The following is a 12,686-nucleotide window of genomic DNA, read 5'->3' on the forward strand; positions in this document are numbered from 1 at the left end:
TCAGGTGGCATTCATATTAAGCAGCATTCAGGTGGCATTCATATTAAGCAGCATTCAGGTGGCATTCATATTAAGCTTTCAGGTGGCATTTATATTAAGCTTTCAGGTGGTATTCATATTAAGCTTTCAGGTGGCATTAATTTTAAGCATTCAGGTGGCATTAATTTTAAGCATTCAGGTGACATTCATATTAAGCATTCAGCTGGCATTCATATTAACCTTTCAGGTGGCATTCATATCAACTTTTCAGGTGGCATTCATATCAACCTTTAGGGTGGCATTCATATCAACTTTTCAGGTGGCATTCATATTAGGCATTCTGGTGGCATTCATATTAAGCTTTCAGGTGGCATTCATATAAACCTTTCAGGTGGCATTCATATAAACCTTTCAGGTGGCATTCATATTAAGCTTTCAGGTGGCATTCGTATTAAGCATTTACGTGACATTCATATCAACTTTTCAGGTGGCATTTATATTAACCTTTCAGGTGACATACATATTACGATTTCAGGTGGCATTCATATTAAGCATTCAGGTGGCATTCATATTAACCTTGCAGGTGGCATTCATATTAACCTTTCAGGTGGCATTAATATCAACTTTTCAGGTGGCATTCATATCAACCTTTCAGGTGGCATTCATATCAACTTTTCAGGTGGCATTCATATTAAGCTTTCAGGTGGCATTCATATTAACCTTTCAGGTGGCATTCATATTAACCTTTCAGGTGACATTCATATTAACCTTGCAGGTGGCATTCATATTAAGCTTTCAGGTTGCATTCATATTAAGCTTTCAGGTGGCATTCATATTAACCTTTCAGATGGCATTCATATTAACCTTTCAGGTGGCATTCATATTAAGCATTCGGTTGGCATTCATATTAAGCTTTCAGGTGGCATTCATATTAAGCTTTCAGGTAGCATTCATATTAAGCTTTCAGGTGGCATTCAGGTGGCATTCATATTAAGCTTCATGGTGGCATTTTATTAAGCTTTCAGGTGGCATTCGTATTAAGCATTTAGGTGACATTCATATCAACTTTTCAGGTGGCATTTATATTAACCTTTCAGGTGACATACATATTATGATTTCAGGTGGCATTCATATTAACCTTGCAGGTAGCATTCATATTAAGCATTCAGGTGGCATTCATATTAAGCATTAAGGTGGCATTCATATTAAGCATTCAGGTGGCATTCATATTAAGCTTTCAGGTGGCATTCGTATTAAGCATTTAGGTGACATTCATATCAACTTTTCAGGTGGCATACATATTACGATTTCAGGTGGCATTCATATTAAGCATTCAGGTGGCATTCATATTAACCTTGCAGGTAGCATTCATGTTAACCTTGCAGGTGGCATTCATATTAACGTTTCAGGTGGCATTCATATTAAGCATTCAGGTGGCATTCATATTAAGCATTCAGGTGGCATTCATATTAAGCATTCAGGTGGCATTCATATTAAGCAGCATTCAGGTGGCATTCATATTAAGCAGCATTCAGGTGGCATTCATATTAAGCTTTCAGGTGGCATTTATATTAAGCTTTCAGGTGGTATTCATATTAAGCTTTCAGGTGGCATTAATTTTAAGCATTCATGTGGCATTAATTTTAAGCATTCAGGTGACATTCATATTAAGCATTCAGCTGGCATTCATATTAACCTTTCAGGTGGCATTCATATCAACTTTTCAGGTGGCATTCATATCAACCTTTAGGGTGGCATTCATATCAACTTTTCAGGTGGCATTCATATTAGGCATTCTGGTGGCATTCATATAAACCTTTCAGGTGGCATTCATATAAACCTTTCAGGTGGCATTCATATTAAGCTTTCAGGTGGCATTCGTATTAAGCATTTACGTGACATTCATATCAACTTTTCAGGTGGCATTTATATTAACCTTTCAGGTGACATACATATTACGATTTCAGGTGGCATTCATATTAAGCATTCAGGTGGCATTCATATTAACCTTGCAGGTAGCATTCATATTAACCATTCAGGTGGCATTCATATTAAGCATTCAGGTGGCATTCATATTAAGCATTCAGGTGACATTCATATTAAGCATTCAGGTGGCATTCATATTAAGCATTCAGGTGGCATTCATATTAAGCATTCAGGTAGCATTCATATTAAGCATTCAGGTGGCATTCATATTAAGCAGCATTCAGGTGGCATTCATATTAAGCTTTCAGGTGGCTATTATATTAAGCTTTCAGGTGGCATTCATATTAAGCTTTCAGGTGGCAGTCATTTTAAGCATTCAGGTGGCATTCATTTTAAGCATTCAGGTGGCATTCATACTAAGCTTTCAGGTGACATTCATATTAAGCATTCAGCTGGCATTCATATTAACCTTTCAGGTGGCATTCATATTAACCTTGCAGGTGGCATTCATATTAACCTTTTAGGTGGCATTCATATCAACTTTTCAGGTGGCATTCATATCAACTTTTCAGGTGGCATTCATATCAACCTTTCAGGTGGCATTCATATCAACTTTTCAGGTGGCATTCATTTTAAGCATTCAGGTGGCATTCATATTAAGCTTTCAGGTGGCATTCATATTAACATTTCAGGTGGCATTCATATTAACCTTTCAGGTGGCATTCATATTAACCTTTCAGGTGGCATTCATATTAACCTTTCAGGTGGCATTCATATTAAGCATTCGGTTGGCATTCATATTAAGCTTTCAGGTGGCATTCATGTTAACCTTTCAGGTGACATTCATATTAACCTTTCAGGTGACATTCATATTAACCTTTCAGGTGGCATTCATATTAACCTTTCAGGTGACATTCATATTAACCTTTCAGGTGGCATTCATATTAAGCTTTCAGGTGGCATTCATATTAAGCTTTCAGGTGGCATTCATATTAACCTTTCATATGGCATTCATATTAACCTTTCAGGTGGCATTCATATTAAGCATTCGGTTGGCATTCATATTAAGCTTTCAGGTGGCATTCATATTAAGCTTTCAGGTAGCATTCATATTAAGCTTTCAAGTGGCATTCATATTAAGTATTCAGGTGGCATTCATATTAAGCATTCAGGTGGCATTCATATTAAGATGTCAGGTGGCATTCATATTAATAAGATTTCAGGTGGCATTCATATTAAGCATTTAGGTGACATTCATATCAACTTTTCAGGTGGCATTTATATTAACCTTTCAGGTGACATACATATTACGATTTCAGGTGGCATTCATATTAAGCATTCAGGTGGCATTCATATTAACCTTGCAGGTAGCATTCATATTAACCTTTCAGGTGGCATTTATAATAACCTCTCAGGTGGCATTCATATTAAGCATTCAGGTGGCATTCATATTAAGCATTCAGGTGGCATTCATATTAACCTTTCAGGTGGCATTCATATTAAGCATTCAGGTGGCATTCATATTAATCATTCAGGTGGCATTCATATTAACCTTGCAGGTGGCATTCATATTAACCTTTCAGGTGGCATTCATATCAACTTTTCAGGTGGCATTCATATTAATCATTCAGGTGGCATTTATAGTAACCTTTCAGGTGGTATTCATATTAAGCATTCAGGTGGCATTCATATTAAGCATTCAGGTGGCATTTATAGTAACCTTTCAGGTGGCATTCATATTAAGCATTCAGGTGGCATTCATATTAACCTTGCAGGTGGCATTCATATCAACTTTTCAGGTGGCATTCATATTAACCTTTCAGGTGACATACATATTACGATTTCAGGTGGCATTCATTTTTAGCATTCAGGTGGCATTCATATTAAGTATTCAGGTGGCATTCATATTAAGCATTCAGGTGGCATTCATATTAAGATGTCAGGTGGCATTCATATTAATAAGATTTCAGGTTGCATTCATATTAAGCTTTATGGTGGCATTTTATTAAGCTTTCAGGTGGCATTCGTATTAAGCATTCAGGTGGCATTCATATTAACCTTGCAGGTAGCATTCATATTAACCTTGCAGGTGGCATTCATATTAACTATTAAGGTGGCATTCATATTAAGCATTCAGGTGGCATTCATATTAACCTTTCAGGTGGCATTCATATTAACCTTGCAGGTGGCATTCATATTAACCTTTCAGGTGGCATTCATATTAACTTTGCAGGTGGCATTCATATTAATCTTTCAAGTGGCATTCATATTAGATCTTCAGGCATTCAATTTTTCCAAATAAGTATACTGCATTGGTATGCAAAATTAAACTTATGGTAATTTTGAAGGGCATTTGAACTTTAGAAATAAAATCTCAAATCCATGAACATTACGATGCACCCAACCAATGAAAGCACACTATTTTGTTTCCTAGCAACCAAGACATTGGTTACAAGGAGCTCAGTGGTGTTAGTTGCGGAGGGTTTAGACACAGTGGCAATGGTCAAGATAAATGACAAAGTTGTCGGGAATTCCACGAATATGTTCATCAGAAATGTGTTTGACATCAAGTCTGCTATTAAGGTATCTTTCTACACTGTAAATACGGGTGATGGTAGTGGTAGTAGTAGGAGTGGAGAAAACTTGCGTTCCAGCGACCAAAGTCAACTACAGTACAGACAGTCAAAGCATAACTTAACATTTAGGTAGCCTTAAGCTGACTTAAAACTAGATTACAGTAAAATAATTTATTTTAGCTGGAATTAATTTTTGCTGAAAACACATTTTGGGTGTTTTGTATGGGATTTATTTTCACTGAGTTGAATGTAAAATATAGGAAAAAAGGTATATTAGCTGGATTTTATTTTCACTGAATCATTCCTTCATTGAAAATAGTGAAAATTAATTCTAAGCGAAAATAAAGTATTTTACGTAGCTTGCTTTTAAAACCATATATCTAAACTGGGCAAAGTGAGTTCAAATATGTTCCATATTATTAACATACTTCAAAAAATAGATTGAAATTATTGACGGCAATGATACTCACTTTAAAAATGATACGTTTTCATGAAAAGGCAAAATTAAGTTACAGGGATTTTTTAAACAAGGGAACAGGGGCGCAGTGTCCTCATGCCATGCACTCCCTTACCCTGGGGAGCAGATTCTCTGGCAACCATAAAATTCTGATTGACCAGGGATCACATGTGGTCAGTCTTCAACTGTGACCTGTCTGATAGTAATTTTAGCCCCAAGGAAGCCATAGAATGCTCAATTTTAACTTAGAATTATCAAAAACTCCACACCCTGGTAGGGAGAACCCTATCTCCCCCCACTTGGTGGCGCCGCTGAATTGCAGTGCTCCCTATTGCAGTTTTTTTCTAGAAAAAACCCTGAAGTTATACCCGGACTGTACTGTACATATATCATGTCATACATGAATATTAACCTTTACACCACCAGACTTTCTCGTCCAGACTTTCTCGTCCAGACTTTCTCGTCCAGACTTTCTCGTCAAGACTTTCTCGTCCAGACTTTCTCGTTTCACTTATTTCTTATATTCTTCATTATTTCTTCATTATTTCTAATTTTGGAGCCAACGGACAAAATTTGAGTAAATTTTCGCTTTTTTATCAAAAAATTTGGCTGTTTTTTTCCCAATCTTCTGAATGAAAGTGCAGACTATACAGAGGTCTATTTTGTGGATTTGTGATGAAAAGAGGGAACTGGTCCTGAAAAGGTTAATAATAAAAATACCTTTGTTGCAATCAAATCCACTTTAATATATTGCTGTGAAGGAACAAATTGTAAACAAGTCAATCTCAATTAGTATTTCCTCATCTTTGTTTCTCAGAATGGATGTTAGTTTCTCTTCATCTATTTTCTTGTTTAGAGGAATTGTAAGGTTATTTACAAAAATGTTTTTTTTTTTCTTATTTGTGAAGATTGCATTTGAGCAAAAAATGTGCTTCATCTTGGACACCTCTTTCTGAAATGTCAAAATTGTTAAATCTGTTCTTTTCAATTTGTAGGATTTGTGCACTAATTCTTATTTTGGTGAACAAAGATCTGTTATGCAGGGTTGTTAAGTATTTTTCAAATGGGAAATCTGATTTAAACTGCCTATATGTGCACATGTGTTTATTTTTGTGATTCTCTACTTTATGTGATCATTTGTTTTAGACCTAATTACAATGGCTGATTGGCAGCCATTTTAGATTTTCTTTAACATTTTTAAATAATGACATTTATCTTACAGGAAGGAGAGAATACAATCTCTGTCATTTTCCAGTCAGCTATAACTTATGCAAATCATACAGCAATGGCACATAAATATGAAGTCCCTCCTAGCTGTCCACCCTCTGTACAGAATGGTGAATGCCATGTCAATTACATCAGAAAGGAGCAGTGTTCATTCAGTTGGGATTGGGGACCAGCGTTTGCACCACAGGGTATATGGTAAGTATTGTCCCTCCTAGCTATCCACCCTCTGTACAGAATGGTGAATGCCATGTAAATTACATCAGAAAGGAGCAGTGTTCATTCAGTTGGGATTGGGGACCAGCGTTTGTACCACAGGGTATATGGTATGTATTGTCCCTCTTAGCTTTCTACCCTCTGTGCAGAATGGTGAATTCTATGTCAATTACATCAGAAAAAAGCAGTGTTCATTCAGTTGGGATTGGGGACCAGCGTTCGCACCACAGGGTATATGGTAAGTATTGTCCCTCTTAGCTTTCTACCCTCTGTACAGAATGGTGATGCCATGTCAATTACATCAGAAAAGAGCAGTGTTCATTCAGTTGGGATTGGGGACCAGCGTTTGCAACACAGGGTATATGGTAAGTATTGTCCCTCTTAGCTAGCCACCCTCTGTACAGAATGGTGAATGCCATGTCAATTACATCAGAAAGGAACAGTGTTCATTCAGCTGGGATTGGGGAACAGTGTTCGCACCGCAGGGTATATGGTAAGTAATGTCCCTCATAGCTTTCCACCCTCTGTACAGAATGGTGAATGCCATGTCAATTATATCAGAAAAGCGCATTGTTCATTTAGTTGGGATTAGGGACCAGTGTTCGCACCGCAGGGTGTAAATGGTAAGTATTGTCCCTCCTAGCTATCCACCCCCTGTACAGAATGGTGAATGCCATGTCAATTACATTAGAAAGGAACAGTGTTCATTCAGTTGGGATTGGGGACCAGTGTTCGCACTGCAGGGTATATGGTAAGTATTGTCCCTCCTAGCTTTCCACCCTCTGTACAGAATGGTGAATGCCATGTCAATTATATCAGAAAAGCGCATTGTTCATTCAGTTGGGATTAGGGACCAGTGTTCGCACCACAGGGTGTAAATGGTAAGTATTGTCCCTCCTAGCTATCCACCCCCTGTACAGAGTAGTGAATGCCATGTCAATTACATTAGAAAGGAACAGTGTTCATTCAGTTGGGATTGGGGACCAGCGTTTGCACCACAGGGTATATGGTAAGTAATGTCCCTCCTAGCTGTCCACCCTCTGTACAGAATGGTGAATGCCATGTCAATTCCATCAGAAAAGAGCAGTGTTCATTCAGTTGGGATTGGGGACCAGCGTTTGCACCGCAAGGTATATGGTAAGTAATGTCCCTGCTAGCTGTCCACCCTCTGTTCAGAATGGTGAATGCCATGTCAATTTCATTGGAACAAAACAATGTTCATTCAGCTGGGATTGGGGACCAGCGTTCGCACCACAGGGTATATGGTAAGTATTGTTCATCCTAGCTTTCCACCCTCTGTACAGAATGATGAATGCCATGTCAATTACATCAGAAAGGGACAGTGTTCATTCAGTTGGGATTGGGGACCAGTGTTTGCACCACAGGGTATATGGTAAGTATTGTCCCTCCTAGCTATCCACCCTCTGTACAGAATGGTGAATGCCATGTCAATTACATCAGAAAGGAACAGTGTTCATTCAGCTGGGATTGCGGACCAGTGTTTGTACCACAGAGTATATGGTAAGTATTGTCCCTCCTAGCTTTCCACCCTCTGTACAGAATGGTGAATGCCATGTCAATTACATTAGAAAGGAACAGTGTTCATTCAGTTGGGATTGGGGACCAGCGTTTGCACCACAGGGTATATGGTAAGTAGTGTCCCTTCTAGTTGTCCACCCTCTGTACAGAATGGTGAATGCCATGTCAATTACATCAGAAAAGAGCAGTGTTCATTCAGTTGGGATTGGGGACCAGCGTTTGCACCGCAAGGTATATGGTAAGTAATGTCCCTGCTAGCTGTCCACCCTCTGTTCAGAATGGTGAATGCCATGTCAATTTCATTGGAAAAAAACAATGTTCATTCAGCTGGGATTGGGGACCAGCGTTCGCACCACAGGGTATATGGTAAGTATTGTCCTTCCTAGCTATCCACCCTCTGTACAGAATGGTGAATGCCATGTCAATTTCATTGGAAAAAAACAGTGTTCATTCAGTTGGGATGATGGGACCAGCGTTTGCACCTCAGGATATATATGGTAAGTATTGTCCCTCCTAGCTTTCCACCCTCTGTACAGAATGGTGAATGCCATGTCAATTACATCAGAAAGGAGCAGTGTTCATTCAGTTGGGATTGGGGACCAGCGTTTGCACCACAGGGTATATGGTAAGTAATGTCCCTCTTAGCTGTCCACCCTCTGTACAGAATGGTGAATGCCATATCAATTACATCAGAAAAGAGCAGTATTCATTCAGCTGGGATTGGGGACCAGTGTTCGCAACGCAGGGTATATGGTAAGTATTGTCCCTCCTAGCTTTCCACCCTCTGTACAAAATGGTGAATTCCATGTCAATTACATTAGAAAGGAACAGTGTTCATTCAGTTGGGATTGGGGACCAGCGTTTGCACTGCAGGGTATATGGTAAGTAATGTCCCTGCTAGCTGTCCACCCTCTGTTCAGAATGGTGAATGCCATGTCAATTTCATTGGAACAAAACAGTGTTCATTCAGCTGGGATTGGGTACCAGCGTTCGCACCACAGGGTATATGGTAAGTATTGTTCATCCTAGCTTTCCACCCTCTGTACAGAATGGTGAATGCCATGTCAATTACATCAGAAAGGAACAGTGTTCATTCAGTTGGGATTGGGGACCAGTGTTTGCACCACAGGGTATATGGTAAGTATTGTCCCTCCTAGCTACCACCCTCTGTACAGAATGGTGAATGCCATGTCAATTTCATTGGAAAAAAACAGTGTTCATTCAGTTGGGATGATGGGACCAGCGTTTGCACCTCAAGGTATATGGTAAGTATTGTCCCTCCTAGCTTTCCACCCTCTGTACAGAATGGTGAATGCCATGTCAATTTCATTGGAAAAAATCAGTGTTCATTCAGTTGGGATGATGGGACCAGCGTTTGCACCTCAGGGTATATGGTGAGTATTGTCCCTCCTAGCTTTCCACCCTCTGTACAGAATGGTGAATAAATAAAAAATGATGTGCCAAACGTTTGAAACTGTCGTAGGTAGGTAGGTACAATTGGTTGTACTTTTATTAACATGTATAACATTGTATATTTTTTTTCCTAAAGGAAGAACATACATATTGAAGCCTGGAACTGTGCTGTAATCAGAGAGACGTCTGCCCTCGCTGTTAAGAGTAAGATCATTATTCTAGTATATACATTTGTTTTTATCGGTCTTCATATTCTCTACTGCATCAAAACTGTCAGTGGTATTGCTTTACTAAAATTACTAGATGATGAGCTGTTTTTTTTTTTTTTTGACACATTTCGCCGAATTTTGATGATTTTTTTTCAGGCTTGTAGCTTTTCATTCCCAGTAGCCCACACATTACCCACAATGCTATGTCATTTGTATTAACAAATATTGGTTGGTGAATTTTTGGTGAATGTCACCAGTACACAGCAACTTTTCTTTGCACTCACTTTGAACTCAACAAATCTTTGGTTCAGATGCCCTGGATGTGAAATTTGTTTAATTTTCTATCTTTTGGTAAATATTTCTTACATTTTTGGAGAAATCATGTACTAAATTTGTTTAATATTTTGCCTTTTGTAGTTATCTATCAGATTTGATAAAAATTTATTTGTAATTTTTGGTAGAAAATTTTATTTTTATTTTTTGAAAATGACAAATCTGATGGCTTGCAAATTGGTATTTTGTATGTAGGTTCCTTGGCTTTATCATATTTCTTCATGCTGTGTTCATTATTTTTGTAATTTTTGGCAAGAAAATTGCTTATCAAAAACTGCTAGTCCAAGTGCTCTTAGACTAATATTTTCTATGTAGGTGCATTATATGACCCCCTAACATAGTGTTTTTTTTAACGATATCTTCAATTCACTAAGTTTACTAAATAATTTAAAAAAAAAGTGCCATTATTGTATTATAGGTTTCTTTTTTAAATATGGCTTCAATTTTTTTGGTCATTTTTCGGCAAAAAAGCATCCCCCACTTTGAGTGTATTTGGTCTTGCTTTCAGCTGGCTGTAGAGCAACCCCACCCAAAATTCCGACCCCCCGCCTCCCCTCAAACCCTAACGTATTTTGTGAACTGTACATTTCAGTTGATGGTTCATGGGCGCTGAAACTTACGACATATGTAAATGTCGCTAATAATGCGAAGGTCAAAAGTCAGCAGGTCACTGTAATGTCTCAGATTCCAAATCTCGGGATTTCTTATTCAAAACCAGTGACAATATCGCCGGGTAAAAACGTACCAGTACAGATGGTCATTCCAGTAAAACAGGTAAAAATTTTATAAACTTAAAGCGAGGGATTCGTCACCTACGCATGCGTCAGGTGGCCATAGCGTGTCATTGTTTACCCATGAGCCTTTGCGTTTTTAGCGTGTGTTGTTATCATCACTTGGGACTCGGTGCGTGTGCAGGTGACAACTCTTGCTTTGAGGTAGATTGTTGACATTCAACCTATTAAGGAAAAGCAAAAAAATGATTGTTTGTTACTTCAAAAGTGTTACATATAGAATTTTTCCACTCAGTAAAAATATTCTTCTTTGGAAAAAAAAACTCTTACTATGCACAAAAAACAAACTTTCTTGGAACTATTTCTATTAATAGCTATTCATAATAAAACATTATTTTATGAAAAGTGAATAGTATTCGTTAGAAATTTCTGTCTTATTTTTTTTTTTTTTTTTTTAAAAACTCTGTTCTCTAAAACACCAGTGTCATGTAATACTTGTAAGCAAGTCGTAAAAATGGACTGAGAAACAAATCAAGCAGTCTGGACAACTCGTACATTGTGTACTAAAACAATGATTAGCAGAAGATTATTATTATTCAATACAACGCTATTTATGACTTTAAAATGAGATTTAGAACAATAATTCTTCCGGCTTTTTTTCGTCTGAATATTTGGTGGGCTTAAAGCTAACGTAGCTTTCTTTCAAAACCGTCAGATATGTAATCTGCATAAGTTTGTTTTATATTAAAAAAAGGTAAATACTAACGCCTGTCGCGGTTGCCAAAAGGTCATGTGAAATCTAGTTTACCCATTCTCACCTCATTCACGATAGTCTCAATGAACACTGATTATTTGGACACAGCGTCAACAAACAACAAACAATGTGTTCTCCTACAAGAAATATTTTACAGGGATATAAATAATATTTTGTCTTTATTCATTTTGAGTGTTTTAATTTTCTATATTTTATAAAATTGGTGATTCAACCCCCCCCCCCATACACATGGTAGTCACATATTTGGTGTTTCGAAAACTACCACTTAAAGAGATATGGATTACTTCAGTATTGCAACAATGGGTTCATCCTGAGTAATAACAGAGCAGAAAGAGTATTGTAATACTTGCCTACAAAATTAATGAGTTTTCTTGTACTAGCATAAACCAAACAGCCTGTTTCAACCTTACCTAACACGATTTTTATGCATTGAAATATTTTTACACCTGGTAAAAATACCCTGGTCCTACAACCAGGGATGCCCTCAACTCTTTAAATGTTTGATGATAATAGGTGTGCTTATGTTCTGGGGTGATCGTGGAAGTACGGTATTTTAAATGGTACATGTACTATTCAAGTATTCTTGGGGGGTGGGGGGTGGAGTTACGTTACAGAATGTTCTATGTTGCTAAGACAGTTTTCTGAGAATAGAATTTCTGAACCGCTCCGAGAATTTTCAATAATAGGTGATTTATCGTTCATTGAGAAACTCTGTGTAATGCGTAAAAAACATAGATCAAATCATTGTCGCAAAAATTGTTCAAAAAAATGATTTGAATTTGGATTCTTATTTTTTATAGTTTAGTGTCGAAATGCAGATCATTCAAAGAGTAATATGGTATTGAGATATCCTTCATTAATCGAGATTGATTGATTGATTGATTGATTGATTGGTTGTCATTAAATGTCTAGAGTAAGTCATTATTAAAGCGAGAAGGTCGTCACCTGCGCACGTGCGGGAATTGAGTCCCAAGCGACGATAACAACACACGCTAAGAACGCAAAGGCTCATGGGTAGATGCATGTTTGTAAACAACGACACGCTATGGCCACCTGGCGCATGCGTAGGTGACGACACCCCCGCTTTAAGTGTGAACATACGAATTAAAATAGTTCCACACTTCACTATGATTCTATGACCTTTGTTTGTCCAGTTTCACGTTTAATTTCTCGTATGACGTGGGATCTCTCAGTAAACGGGAAATGGTCTATTATAGTCATGCATGTGTGTGTAATCTTAGTTTTATCAGTTCTTTATTCCACACACCAGTTCTGTTCGGGCTTATTTTTAATTTTAATGATTTCTAG

The 12,686-nt window shown here is 37.8% G+C and overlaps 1 protein-coding gene across 1 annotated transcript in view; it reads left to right on the plus strand.

Moving 5' to 3' along the window:
* The window catches only part of LOC100372792 (beta-mannosidase-like), a 36,981-nt gene that overhangs the window by 5,849 nt on the left and 18,446 nt on the right, over window positions 1-12,686 (plus strand). The window contains exons 3-6 of the mRNA XM_085494279.1: window positions 4,340-4,488; window positions 6,161-6,360; window positions 9,467-9,535; window positions 10,424-10,646. Coding sequence (XP_085350405.1) covers window positions 4,340-4,488; window positions 6,161-6,360; window positions 9,467-9,535; window positions 10,424-10,646 — 641 coding nt within the window. The remainder of the gene's footprint in view (window positions 1-4,339; window positions 4,489-6,160; window positions 6,361-9,466; window positions 9,536-10,423; window positions 10,647-12,686) is intronic.

Source organism: Saccoglossus kowalevskii, chromosome 20, assembly GCF_978046115.1.
Source record: "Saccoglossus kowalevskii chromosome 20, keSacKowa6.1, whole genome shotgun sequence".
NCBI lineage: Eukaryota > Metazoa > Hemichordata > Enteropneusta > Harrimaniidae > Saccoglossus > Saccoglossus kowalevskii.